General features: G+C 38.3%; 1 protein-coding gene across 3 annotated transcripts in view; it reads left to right on the top strand.

Moving 5' to 3' along the window:
• nfatc2a (nuclear factor of activated T cells 2a) overlaps nt 1-15,495 on the top strand; it is a 176,463-nt gene that overhangs the window by 116,879 nt on the left and 44,089 nt on the right. For all 3 annotated transcript variants that reach the window (XM_087994939.1, XM_043710247.2, XM_043710246.2), the window contains exon 9: nt 1,943-2,782. In XM_087994939.1, the coding sequence (XP_087851065.1) occupies nt 1,943-2,782 (840 nt within the window). The remainder of the gene's footprint in view (nt 1-1,942; nt 2,783-15,495) is intronic.

Genomic DNA, 15,495 nt, shown 5'->3' with positions numbered 1-15,495 from the left:
GGCATAGGGGGAGAGGAAAATCTGCCCCAAGGAATTGAATTAATAACCCAGCTGCAGTCTGAATCATGTCTCCAGGCTAACTCAATACAAATGTTGGCAAGCATTTTTTTTTAGCCTTCCCTAAAGCTTTCGGCAAAAGCCAAGCCACATTCAAACAAATACACATTGTGCACATTTTGTTACTTATGTGCAAGACTGGTGGTTAGTTTTGCATATAGCTGAAAGTTAAAATCCAGGAAGCCTCAGCAACTCGGGCATTTAATCAACTGGGCTTGTTCAGCAATTTTAGGTGATTTGAGTCAAATTGATTTGGATTGGTTGCAATCTTTTGAGATGTTTATTCGGTTAAGTTTAGTTCACATTGTTAGGGAGGTTTACTGCATACATCCAGTCTGATTTAAAAACTGATAATTTTATGGTTTTGAATTGAAAAGCATTAAAACATTTGTTTTAATGTTTGCTGATCATCTATTTTCCAATAAGGTACTTTGTTGTTACAAGTTGTGACAAGTTGTAATATTGATATGTGCAACTGCTTTTTGGAGATATGAGGATCAACCTATGAAGTCACAGGAAGAGTTTCGTTCCTGAAGCAATTTTCTGCTAATCTGACTTGCTATCAGAGAAATACTGAGTTATCAGAGCCAGCGAAATTGCACTAGAAACTTAAAGTAGCTAAGCTTCACTTAAGAGAGTGATCTGAAGTTCAGAAGCTGAAACATTTAAACAAAAAGAATAGAGAAGGTCCTTAATCACTTTTAAAATGCTGTCTTAATTTGCAAAATCTCTCCTGACTGGTGTCTCATTGCGTGGTATGCATTGGTCAGTTTGAGACTAAACATGTAATACCATTGCATATTCTAATCATAGAATGCATTTGAAGATATGCTTGCTTTAAAAAAAAAGAATAATTTCACATGAAATAATGTGACACTTGATGCTTTGACAGCACCTTCCAAACACATGATCACTTCCATCGAGAAAAAATCAAGAGCAGTAAATACATAGGAACACCATTACATTCAAATTCCCTTCCAAGCCACTGACTTAGAACTATATCAGCATTTCTTGTGTCACCAGAACAAAATCCTGGAATTCTTATCCAAACAGCGTGTGGGTCTACTTACAGCACATGGACTGCTGTGGTTCAAGAAAGCAGTTCACCACCATCTTCTCATGGACAACTAGAGACAGGCAATAAATGCTAGCTCATCTAGTGACACCACAAGTAAATTTTTAAAAAAAGCAATATAATTAAATCAAAATTCTTTGTGAAACATTTAAGCCTAGAAATGTGATAGCACCATACTTTTTTTTTCATGCTAAATAGATACATCCAGCTTAATCAGCAGATAATACAGGCTTATAATGAAACAGAGGTATGCTGTGCCTCATTTTGATCCAGGCAAGAGAAAAGCTGACACCTCTGACCTTGAAAAGGACATTAGGCCCTTTGCATTTACAAATAAGAGGCCAGACACCCATTTAAGGTCCTCTATGCATAAATGTCTCACCCTGAACAAATGTAGTCCTCAGCTAGTTACACTCTGAAAATCAAGGTCTACATGCAAACTAACTTAAATTTTAGAGGAGCAGCCACAAATTGTCAACATAATGTTTAGATAAGAGGAGTACTTAAATGTGGAGCTGCGAGATGAGTGAGTATTTTTCTGGCTTCACATTCAAACCAAGTGTCACTGATGGTCTTTGTGTAACTTGTGTCCTTTGCTCCTATTCACCCACCCTCCCCACACACACTTTCCTGCCTGATTGCCTTTGCTTAAGTTTACTTCAACAAAGCTAACACCAATTAATTTATAAGCCCTGAACTTTTTAAACGCTATATATTTAATAGATTATGCAATTTGGATTGTGCCTACATTTTGCTTTCAAAAATTTAATGAGAGCTGAGGGTAAAATGTTTTTATGTAATTTATTTCAGTGCCTATAATTAAAACAGAGCCAACAGATGAGTGTGAAGACACCATATTCTGCAGCACTGTACATCATAGAACCATGTCTCAGTTTTATTCTACACAACAAGTCATGACCCCTGTAATGGTCACTAATCCCACTTCCTGCCTTGCAGGAAGCTTGGCTTCCTGTCGTACTGGATTTTCTTCACATGATTCAAAGTATCAGCAGCAGAATCCAACAGGAGTTGTCTATCAAAGATCCAAAGGTGGCAGTCCTAATCATCTTGGCTATCAACCAACTGCAGTGATGGTGCCATCTATTCCCATAATTCAAGATGCTCACAAATCAGTATTGGTGCATGCTGGGTCACCTGTCCAGTCTTCTATGACACACCACTCTCCAACCAATCAGTCTTCCACCATAATTCATCATTCCCATAACAATCATGAGTCTTCTTCCATGATCCACAATTCTCCAACAAATCATCAAGCGTCTCTGATCCAACACTCCCCAACCCATCAGCAGCTATCTTCTATGATTCACCATTCACCAACCAGCCAACAGTTGAGATACAGCACCCAGCAGGACTACCAACGCCAGGTGTATTCAGAGAGTGATGCACATGTGCCCATTGTGCGGTCCACTACACCACAACATCACGTGCAAAAAAATAGCCCAAATCAATATGCAGCCGTGATTCAGCAACAGCAGCAAACATCCAATGCAATCCAGAAGGTCTCAAAAAATGGTGCTTCACCATCTCAGCTCCCACTGATACTGGATCAACAGGAGAAGGAAACTACAGTTACTGGAGTCACAGTGAAGCAAGAACCGCAGAACCTTGACCAGGCATATCTGGATGATGGTAAGATTAAATTCCTTCATTAAATCTATTGGTGCAACTGAAATATAAGAATATTTTCAAAGTATAAGTCAGATTTTTTTAAAAAACCTAACATTTTGGTCCCTTGACTCATCCTTTTAAAATAAAATCTCGTTTGGATGTCTCTTGTGTACTCATAAAGTTGAAAGGTAACAGTATGCCAGGGCTAAGAAAATGACTCCCCCTCTGTTTCTTTTCATCATTTATAGCAATAATTTCTTCCAACTGTGAAATGAAAGGATTAAATGCACTGTAGATACCTCTGTACACATCTCTAAATTTATAACTGGAGTCTTCACTTCAGAAAAGTGCATTCTCCACACTGTTCAGTCATTTTTAATTTCCCATACCATACAGTTACATAATTATCTCTAAATTTATTTTTTTGTGCACTTTTATTCAATCAGAAAGGAAACAGACTGAATAAATTCATTCCTTTTTTAAATTAATACTTAACAGAAAAATACTTTATCTGTCTCAGTTAGGTTCCAAGCAATGATCATTTTAATTAAATTTAATAGGGCTAAATGCTCACCTTTTGTATTACTAGTGCAACTTTCATCATAGTGAAAAAGTGTGGCGCTGGAAAATGATTTCCAGAATCTGCAGTCCTCACCTTCTCCCAACTTGCAACATATAAAATCAGTCAGCTCCATCACAGGGCTGTCAATTAAATGAGTCACATCATATTTATCTTTATTTTGCCCACAACCGGTTTGGAAAATTGTAGAAGAGTAACACAAAGCTGAAAGGTAAGTAAACAGTTGGTTCATTAATCATTCAATCACTAGTTTTTCTAACTGGAAAAGCATTATCAGAAGAATCATTTTGAGCTTCATTTTAGTGTCGCTGTAAGCATATGCGTATGATTTAGTAATAGGTGATTTGATATTGGCCTAGTCCTTTCACTCAGAATCCATTGGTAATTTTGACTTAGGGGTAAATATTAGGTAGTACTTCTGCTGAAAGTACTTGTGCACAGGGTGGAATCTGGGGCCTGGGTCCTTAACCAATGTGTTACCTAGCACTTTGAGCATTAGATTTCTAGCTGATGTTTGTGCTTAGTTTTTTTTAGGATAGCTTCTAAAACACATAAACACATGCAGTTTTATTAGGTACATGAAGCTTATATAGAAAGATCTAAAAACATGCCGTATGTAAGCTGGAAGGTTCGCTTATAACATAGTTCAAAGGTAGCATGAAAAACATCTGGTTCATGTCCAAACTTCTGCTGGAAAGACTTAGAAGTTCTAAAAGATTCCATGTGGTACACTTGTGATCTCTCCAGAATAAGTAGCTGAGATTTCTTTTATATATAACAGGTCAGTTACATTAGTTCATATTTGCAAAATGAATCAATCACAATTGGTTAACATTTTTACATGTTAACAGGAATTGGCGGGTTTTGAAGCCTGCAGTGATTGAACAGTTCATAGGCACCTTCTATTCAATTTTAATCTGTTTAAAACTTGAATAAAGTTGAACTCATTTTAAAAAAACTTCTAATTTCAAAATACTGTGTGAATCTCCGTGAAAGTTTGACCTGTAATTATGAACAGATGGGACAATATGTTTAGCTTCAATAAGATATCTTTATTCTGCATAAACATACCTGCCAGGAATAACAGAGATGGGTTTGCATCTTAGATTCTGGAAGCAATTCAGCAGCCATATTTCCTAAATGCCATGTCTTGTTGAGTAATGTGATCATTCATCCAAGAAATCAATCAAAGATCCAGATTCATATCTCTATGTGAAAGCCATGCTAAATTGATATTGCTGCTGATTGGAATCACTTCAGCTCCTTGTAGCTGAACTCCTCCACTCAAGTGAACTTCAGTATATTCACTTGCAAAGTCACCTCCTATTAGAAGACTTGTGTTTGTAGACATAGTAAATAAGTCTAGCTGATTTGATATAACAGGACCTAGACACTTTACTTGCCATCTACGTTTATGTTGCTTACTCACAAGTTAGGTTGGTCATGTGGCCACAATGCCTGATAATAGGGGGTTACAAAAGCAAATCTTTAATGGGGTGATTGAATCTGGAGTATGCTCTCATAGCAGTCAAAGGAAGACAGTCTGAAGTTCGTTAGGAGTTTTAACGTTAGTTTCACTGCACCTGGTGCATTGAAATTTTAAGAAATGTGACTTTCTTTGAAAGCAAGCACATATCAAAGGCAGACAGGAAATGCAAGAACAGAAGATCCTGAGCCAGCAATTTGTCCAAAACTCAGTTGGTGTCTGTAGTCTTCTGTTCTACTGCAACAAAATCTTTCAGGTGTGCATCAACCTGAGCAGTCACCTGGATACCTGCTGGAACATTGCCAAACACTCCAGAGGATGAATATCTTTGCTTCAAAAGACAAACACAAATACATGAATAGTTCAGTAATTTTTCCTGGTTTCTCTTGTGCTTAATTGGACCTATTAATGCCGGTCATTAGATTTGTCAGAGTAGCGAACTCTCTGTAAATTTAGAGGAGCTTTTTTTTGCATTCAATTTTTCTATCAGTCACATATCCCTTCAACTAGGGAAGAATTTCAATCTTTGGAGTCTCCACGAGCCCCAAGACTCCTCTGAAATCAAACTTTAATTATTTAGGTGTGAACTTTAATCTCAGCAAGTGATTTGAATAATGGAGGCATTATTTTACATTACTATGTTTCCACTTAATGCCTGCATGGGCGCACTTTTAGCAGAAATCAGTAGACAGTTATCAGGAGAGACAACCCCGATTGATTTTCTTTTGCTCCCTTGTCACTTTTGCCAGCAGGTAAAAACAATGACTGCAGATGCTGGAAACCAGATTCTGGATTAGTGGTGCTGGAAAAGCACAGCAGTTCAGGCAGCATCCGAGGAGCAGTAAAATCGACGTTTCTCCCCGCCCCCACCCTCCTCTCATTTATCTCTCCAACCTTCAGGCACTTTGCCTGTATTCCTGATGAAGGGCTTTTACTGCTCCTTGGATTTTACTGCTCCTCAGATGCTGCCTGAATTGCTGTGCTTTTCTAGCACCACTAATCCAGAACTTTTGCCAGCAGAGCAGCTTGTGTCGAGATCAAATAATTCAGCAATTGAGATTGGACCCTCTGTGTCCTGTATAATTAATCTAATCCAGGGATAATCAAAACACTATTAAAAGCAATCCTAATGCTGCTGTACATGTGCACTTGCTTCTACAGAGGAGGAGAAATCATTTCTCAGAGGACCTCACTGCCACTTCAAAATAAATATGCAAGATTTAAACATCAGTCTAAAATATAGGCTCTCTCAGCTTTGGAGTGTTTAAGCTTAGAGATGACAAAAGCATAGATGATAGTTTAAAATAGATAACCCTCAGTAGATGTGGGTGACTGTACAGACTAGAAGTCATTCCTGGTGATGGATACAAATGGCTGTGAAATTCAGTTCAGGATTGACTCACATACTGAGCTTGCAAACTCTATGATTCCATCACAAAAGATTAGCCATGGATTTAGGAGTTATTAGAGTCAATGGAGATAGTGCTAAATTTGTGAAAGGGATCAAAGACAAAGGTTTCAGTTTTCCCAATATTTAGTTGGAGGAAATTAAAGTTCAGTGAAGACCAGATGTTAGATAAAAATCTGACAACGCAGATCGAAGCAGCAAAGGGGACAGCATATATATGGAATCTGAACTCATGGTAAAAATGATGTTACTGATGGACAGTATGTTGATACAGAGGAGAAGGTGGGTGTTGTCAGATCTTTACTGAATCTTGTTTGCATTCGTATATGTCTGGAAGGGAAGCCATTGCTAGGGATGCTTTGGGTACAATCAGAGAGGTAAAAGTAGAGAACAATTCCATTGAGCTGATCAGCGGAGGAGAGATGTTGAAGGAGGTGTGGACAATTCTGTCAAAGGTAAATGTGAAATCAGGATAAACCATCACCTTTAGCAGATATAGTTTGTGTATAAAATTTGGCTGTTGCTGAAACTGATAACTTATAAAGAGCTTCAAAGAACATATTTTGTCATAAGCAGCTGAATTAAGTTTGTTAATTTTACTAGCCATGAAACAGTCTAAAACAAATGCCATTTGCCCCAATGGACAACAGGAACCAGTGAAAATAGTCAAGTATATAATTATGACATTAACCTAATACCCATAACAAATACCTATCACCTAAATTTAAATACCATAAAAATGCAGAATAATATCCAGTTTGTTTATAATTGCTCATGTTCAATATAACATTATTATTGTGAAATAAAAGGGATTCAAACAGCGTGGTGATCATATGTATGCAATTGATCAAAATACAAACCTTATGTGAACAGTAAGCCTGCTATTTATGTGTTGGATTATAATGCCACAGTCAAATCTCATTATAGCACAGTCTGTTGCTACAAAGCTTCTATTATAATGAACCACTCCCAAGTACTTGTTGAAGCTCCATTTACATTGAGTAGAAAATATCAAGTCTCAAAAAAGCAATCCTTTGAGAGGGATAAGTTGTCACTTCCCATGAGTTTGCAATTTGTAAATTTGACTGGTTAAGTGAGAGTTATGTTTATAATTGTGGATAATACTTTGGCAGCAGTAGTGATCAAAAATAATGGTGGGCAAATTATTATTCAGGAGTATCATTGCTACAATTCTGTGACTTAATGCAAATCCTACCAATGTTAATGACATCTTTAAATCTGCAGTATATGTGATGCTATGACTTCAGTGAGTTTGAAAGAGATAATATATAGTTTAGTATAATTTAACTATAAATAGTTTCACTATATTCTTAATAAGACTTTATTTGAAGATATTTATATTGAGTACTGGTTTTGTGAGCACATGCTATTATTGCTGACCTTTGCTCTGCATGTGTAATTCCTCCTTGTGATGGATAGGAATTTTGAGTGAAAGGAGAATGCATCATTAGCGTAGAAAGCCATTACAATTGACTTGTGAACATCTTGTGAACATTTTTCCACCGCTCTTTGCAACTTTACTTTTTTAACTGAGAAGCCTTTGTGACAGGTCAAAGTCTGAAACACAGCACATTAAGGGAAATGCAAACTTTAATGAAAGTTGAGGGATGGAGAGAAAAATCACTAGTAGACTGATTGCACAAGTCAAATTCTACATTGATGTTAACGGGTTTTTGGAAAGCAGTTTTGTCCAGTGCTGTCCTGAATCCCAGTGACAGTGAATTCCAGCAAGATGGTGGTGGAGTAGGGCTTTAGAGCATGAGGGGACTCGTCCAATCCTACTGCGTTTGTTTTAGTTTCTTTTTATTTTCTTCCTCTCTCCTCTTGTTTCTTTTTCTCTCCTATTTTGTTTTACTTACCTCTTGGTGAAGAGCTTGATCAAGGCGATGGCATTGGCGGCAACAAGTGGGCCCAGCAGCATGGACTTATGGCGTCAGCGTCAGAGGTGAGTTTGGGTTCCCAGCAGCATCTGTGTCTAGCTCATATTCATAGACAGGGCGGCAATGGTGAGTTTGGGCCCTGGTATGGCATCATCAGCTACATCGGTGAGGTGGGCAGAGGAGTTGGGTTTGGGCTGATACAGTACCCGGCAGCATTGGTGAAGTCTGGCCAAATGTGGCGCCGGAGAGTGGTGACTCATTCCAGCGGCAGTCGCACGGCGAAGGGGACTCAGGCCTGGCCACCAGCCCATGGCTGATGATGGAGCACTTAACAAGAACGACTGTGAAGTTGGACACTTGTTTTGTTTCTTCATTTTTCTGTCTCTACATTCTATGTTTTGATTTATTATTCCGTGTTTTAAGATGGCGTTGGAGAGTGATGGCGCCATACAGCACTTTTCACTGTATTTTATAACAAGATACATGTGACAATCAATAAATCAAATCAAATCAGTGTTTTTTCAGAACTGGAACTTGGAAGATCTGGAAATTACATGATGTTATCAGTCTAGCAGCTGCAATAGAAATCTCTCCAAATCCCTGCAGCTGCCTTTCTAACAGCACTGTGAGTATCCCTACACCCCAAGGATTTCAGCAGTCCAAGATGGCAACTCACCACTATCTTCTCCAGGACAGTTAAGGACTGGCAGTAAATTTTAGCTAAGCCAGAGCGATACCCATATCTCATAAAATATAATTTTAAAAAAAACCACTCTATATTGGCTTTCATCAGTTTTCCCAAAGCATTCAACCATATGAGCTGAGAAAATTGGTTGCCCACTGAGGCAGCTCAATGTGATCTCCTGTTTCCGTGGCAACATGGTCGGTAAGCTCAATATGGCAGGGCAACGTCTGAACCATTTGAGATCTGTAGTGTGTCAAACAAGCTTGTCTTCTGGCCTTTTGCTGTTGTCATGTGCCTTCAGCTTATTTAAAAAAGGTGTGTAATTGCATACAAGAACTAAAGAAAAGTTGATCAGCTTTGCTTCCCTGTGATCCAAGGGTCAACAACTCCTCACGAAAAGGTTGCTGTATGCTGCACTGACATTACATATTCAAGAACACCTAATGGTTGCAAATGGACAAACTCCCTCACTTATATTTTGACCCTCAGCATCAGAAAGACAAATATCATGATCCAGGATGTTGCCAAACTGCCATCCATCAACATTGACAATGTGCAGCTCTAATCCACCAAGATGAATAAGAAAGTGTAGAAGAACAGCAGTCTGACAATAGATATCATACTATGAGCTTACAAAGCCAGACTTCTCAGGGCACTCCTGCACTTCAAGGATACGTGCTCACAGGATGTCAAGATTGAAGACATTGTCACTGACAACTGGGAGAATGTTGCTGACAGCAATGACCTCTTGGAGGTTTATTGTGTGGAAGGACTTTCGAAGAGGTGCCTAGCTGAGAAGAGGGCCCAGAGAAAAGAGACACTAGCATGCGTCTTCCTAATTCATTGCAGCAAACGTGCCAGAGACTGTCATGCCAGAATAGGGTCCTGACACACCAGGTGAACTTCACACAGGTTGTCACCATAATGCAAACCATCATCTTACAAAATGAAGATTAACACTATTTTTTGCATTAAAACTTGGAAATTAATCACTGTGATATTCAGAAAAAGATTTAGCAAAGAAGGTGTTAATTTAGAAGGCTGTGTTTTTAGAGCAGAATAGATGCAGTACATAACTTTGAACCTTGATTTTCGGGCTTTACCTAACAGGACAGCATAATACTTTTTTCTAATACTGTACTTCGTAATATTTCTAATCATAAACTTCCATTCACTTTAATTTTTATTCTCTTGGTTTTGTGACATTTTAGTTCACAAGATTAAAAGTGGTTTTGGAGAATTTTTTGTAGAGCACAGGAATTCATTTTCCAGGAGCATTACAGAACCAAAAACCCTTATTCATCTTTTTCGACACTGGGATGTGCATTTAGATTCCCATAATTTTCAGATGTACCAACCAGGAACTTGGAAGTGGGTTTGCATGGGACAGCCCACTTTCAGAGAGCTCGGATATGACGGGCCAAATGGTCTCCATCAGCATCAGTATTTTTCTGTGTATCTACAATGATAATTTAGAGAAGCCACTGCTGCCATTTGAATGAGTGAATAAATGGAATTGTAAAGAAAATGATGAATTAAATTTAAGAATAATTCTGGATACAATACTTTGGAACTTCAAAGCTCTTTGACAAGTAAACAGCTTTTATCTAGTCAGAAGATGCCATTTTATCTCCTGAATTAGCTATTGATCCTATTTTTGGCATATAAAGAGAATTAGATGTATTGAGTTAGTGCTGTGAAGAAAATGACTTTTCTATTTTATTTAGAGTAATCCCTTCCCTACTTCAGAGACATGCACAATGAATTAGCAATGCTGTGGTAGAATCTTTAATTTTGTTACAGCTGCTTTTTTTTTAAACTTTATGTAGATGGGAGATTGTTCAAAAATACTTAATTCAAAGTTGTATTGTACCATATTTCTTTTCAAATTTAATATAAAGCCAAACACATAAATTAATTCTGTAGTTTCCTGACTTAGCAGTATCAGGAATCTGCTTGTTAGATTTTATTTTTACAATTTCTATATTTTATTGCTCCTTCTGGTCTCAAATGTACTGTTGATTTTTATAGCATTTTGAAAGAGAATTAAGGACCTCATTGTAAAGTATATTGAATTTTCCCAGTGTTTACTCAGAATAACTGCAGATGTTAGAAAAGCACTTGGAATAGTTTGCACTGGGGAGGAGGAGAGGGAATTGGGATAATCTTTAGATCCTGCAGTCTTGCATCCTCTTTTTGTAACCACGCAAACAAGGTATGCTATCCCTGCAAAAAAGAATAGTTCTATCTCTTGAGGAGAAAATCAAGCCTCAAAAAATTTCAACAGCTTACTTCAGACTGTAAATCCTGTGTCATTTCTGAAATTTAATTTGAAAGATAAGAGTATAGGCTTGTAAGATTTTCTTTTGGCTAGGTGCAAGTTGCATTGAATTTTTTGGAGGGTTTGTCATTACCATATCTTACCAAACCCTCGTTAATTAACTACCATGCCTCTATGGTGTCTCACATCCAATTTCATATCATGCACAATTCCTGGAACAGTTCGTCACTCAGCAGATATCCCAGAATGTAATGCCATAACCTGTGACTGTGCAATATTTAAATGCCTGTTATGTACTTGGACAAGCACTATCAGTCCAAATTCACCCTGTACAGTTGTTAACGTTTGTCGACATGGAAGACTGGGGATATTAGTGCTTCGCTTTGAGAGTAGGGTCCTTGAAGTCCTGCTGGAGGGATTGGTGCTGACACAAGGCTTTCTCCTCCCCTGGGAGCAACAGTGGAGACCATGCCAGCCTGCTCTGAGGTTGTCATTCAGGTTAAACCAGTCTCAACTATTTGTAGGAATGCCCAGCATTGTAGGGTAAAGGTCACTGCCCTTCTCCAGTCCACTAGGCTAAGTTCCACCATTTTATCTGACAGTTCACACTCACTCTGCTACTCTACACACCACGCACCAAGGTTCAAGCTCTCCAATTCTTGCTATTATCTGCAATATCGTCCCCAATTGCTGTCACTCACCCTGTCACCACTAAGCCTGTATGCCCTCTGAGCCAACTACTCTCTCACTTGGGACAACGCCACACCTGCACCAACAATAATATCTGTGCCATCCACCTTCATCTCCTGCCATACTACCTTTTCCCTTATTCCAGGAGGAAAACAGCCTACAACAGGGCAGAAAGAGTCAATACGGATGGTGTGCTGTCTGAACGACACCTCTTCACCAATTACAAGGAAAGGATCCTGATCCTGACCACCCCCACAGGGCCTGGAATGTTATCAGAGCTGCCCTTGACTCACTGTGATGGAGTTGCAGTCCCGTCCAGTCTATGAGTACATAGCATCCTTGCTGCAGCATTGCAATGATAGTTGTCAGTGCAACCTGAGATGCAGCATGGAAATGCAGAAACATCCTATAAATGGATCAGACATGTGCAGTGAGAATCCTTGGAGGCTGGCAGATATTGGATGCATGTGCCTAATCCCCATGGAGCATGCCCTGAGATATTGCTGACTCTGTTGCCAACGCAATAGTCATTCATAGCAAGTGGTGAGCTGAATCTGCCAAATGCTTACTGTAGTTTCCTACAGTAGGCTTGTTTGGAGAGTTTGATAAAATGGGAAGCTGAATATTAATGAGGTGAGTTGGGCTGTTAACAAGGCATTTAACAAGCAATAATCACCATCAATTGGCAACTCACCACTGCCTAACGAGAATCTCATTACGTCACTTGTAAAAACATAAAAGACGGTCTAAGTTTGTTCCCGGCCTTAAGAAGGGCCTTGCCACATATGTCAGCCAATTTTGCCACATCTCGCTGTAGCTCACCCTTATAATATTCCATCTTACACACTTATATGTGCATTTTAATGAAGAAAATTCAGTGGATTCCAAATCAGGAACCTCATAACTTCAGCATATGAAATGTTTTTTTGAAAACTGTCCGCTTAACATTGCTAATCTGATAACTTTATAATTTGGCTGGGAATTTTTTTTAAAAGAAATTGGAATCTTTTTGCATATTCTGCACATAACTATTAATCACAGATTGATACTAAAAATGCCATTTTCACCTCTCCTTGGATTAACGATCAAAGTGATATTGTATCTGGCACTGTACAAAGGGGTTTATACAGCTCATTATGATTCCACTAAAGCGTTCGTGGTAAAGCTGACTATGTAGATCCTGCAGTTTTATGATCTCATAGAACTTGATGGTAGTGCATGTGTACAGAAGAAGCTAAATCTCACTGTTTTATTTTAATAGCATGCACATTAAAATCTGCAGCATCCCATTTTGTGGGTTTATGTTGGCTATCTTTCAAAATAGGTATCTAATCTGTGAACAAATATTTAAATATATTGAGTATTTTGTTTAAAATAAGATTGTGTTTTGGCTCTTCCATGACTCGACTGTAGATGCACCATAGAAGCTATGAAGACCTTAAAAAATTAATCATTTGATTTTTGATCACTACTGAATTAACTAATACTGGCCAGATTAGCAAGATGTGGAGGGGACACAGTGATTAGTGGATGTGTCTATGGACCAAACAGGAGAAACATCATTCAGGAATCATTTTTGCAATCAGTATTTGGTGACTTCTAATACGTGGGTGTCAAGTCAGACTCAGATGGGATTCTGTCTGGTCACCCTCAACCTCCATGCATATGGTTGATAAACATTGGACTGAAGGGTCATTAGATTAAGGTGGCTGTGGTTACCTGGCTTGAAACTGCCATGTGCCTTTCCTGGGCAGTTGTATTTTATCTGCCAGGTTTTATTAAGACGCTGTATTGTGCCAGAGATATATTCATAAATGACACACCAGATTCTATGTGTGAACAGATTTATTTTAATGCTTTTAAAATATTTGCTCTCTTATACTGCTTGCTTTCAGTTCCTCTGTAATGTCACCCACAGGCTTGATGCACAGCACAATAAGCAGTCAAGGAACCACACAGCACCAAACAGTTAACTAATGTAAACATTGCTAAAAAAAAGCATAAAGTTATAGCTTTTTGTCTTACACTCTTCAAGAGTGTGATGCAAGCAACCAAACTTTGAAAGGGATCACCAATTTATGCTGCATGGTTAGTTGGCATGGAGATCTAGCTGGATCAGTTAGTTGTCAATCCTATCTAGCTGATGAACCTCACAGCAGCAAGTAAATTCTGATTAGTCAGATTGTTGTCCTGGTGAATGCAGCAGAGATTAGCAGTCTCTGTAACCCTCTCCCAGTGAAAATGTGTCATGGACACACAAATACCATACGCCGACTATTCTCATGCATGAATGTATGTAGCTTCTTGCACACACAGATGAAATGCACTTTGAGCCTGACTGATAATCTTAAACCAGTTTCTGGTGTAATTCTTAGTGTAGTCTGGATTATTTAACTAATGTTGTCCAATAGCAAAATCACATCTGGTGCTGGGCACTATGTTCTGAGATTTGCAAGAACTGGCTGGATGAGCAGTTTGCATGATGCCTGCTATAGACAACCAAAGGAATATGTTTTTGATATGGTCCACCAGTCTTTTAGATTTGTTGCCTACTTACCTCACATCAGATGCGTTCTCTGGTTAATATACATGTTAGGATTCCAACAGTTCCATATGCTGTAAAAACCAATCTTATTGGCAACCTATGAATAAGCCACTAGCCCTCCATTACCATGTCACCTTGATGACAAGACAAGGAATACCAAAACCATTCATAAATCTGAGCAACAGTTGAAACTACCTGTCTCACACTGCTATTCTTCAATAAACATGTGTGGGATTCTCCCATAATAAGATACTATAATCAAAGCAGTTCTGTATATTGCACAAGTGAGTAACATTGGATATGAATTTCAGTGCAAATATGATGCTAGGTCCATATGTCTCAATGACTAATAGACCATGTCCCTTTGATTGTTCGCAGCTAGCAGTGTACTGATTGCACTGATGTTTGAAAACACCAACCATCTGGTGTTTGAAAACTCAAAATGTAATGTTCTGCACAAACCTGATTCTGCTTTTGAACATAATTTACCAAATAATCCAGACAGTGCCAAACATTACACCAGAAATGAATTTAACATTGTGAGTCAACCTTGAAAGGTGTTTAGTTTGTAGGAAGGGAAGTATAAGAAAAAGAATCATATCCTCAAAACCACTGTCTTCAAAATATCCTCACCTGCCAGCTGTCAAACATTTCACTCCACTTTGTGTTATCCTCCAACAGTTAAGAGTTAATATGGAACAAATACTTGATTTACTTTGTTCCAATGATTGAGATGGTAATGAGCTTGTGATTGTAATTTGACCATTTGTTGCAAACTCAATTTCCAATTTCAAATAATTGTTTCCTTACTTGCATTCACTTGTTGAAGTACATCTTTGCTTTACCTAGCCAATTTGCATTATCTTTTGCTTTCACTCTGATATTCCCATTGGATACTGGTGATGAGTTAGAATAGTCACCTGCCAATGAAGATTGCAGATTGCAATCAATCATAAATTTGGCCAGACTATTTCCATCAGAGAATGTGGGATGGATTGATATTTGTGAAGTAGTACACGAATGGATTGTGAATACAATCTCTCTTCCTCGCTCTCAGTCTACCAGTTATTACTTATTAAATGCCACCATTCAATTGAATGATGATGTCAAATGGTGGTGAATTTCATTCCTTACCATGAACTCCATGCATTGACTAGA

This window comes from Chiloscyllium plagiosum, unplaced genomic scaffold (assembly GCF_037043375.1).
Source record: "Chiloscyllium plagiosum isolate Xiang-an unplaced genomic scaffold, Cpla_swu_hap1 HiC_scaffold_15, whole genome shotgun sequence".
Classification (NCBI taxonomy): domain Eukaryota; kingdom Metazoa; phylum Chordata; class Chondrichthyes; order Orectolobiformes; family Hemiscylliidae; genus Chiloscyllium; species Chiloscyllium plagiosum.
The sequence above is the reverse complement of the archived record's forward strand: the minus strand, read 5'-3'. Positions and strand labels throughout refer to the sequence as shown.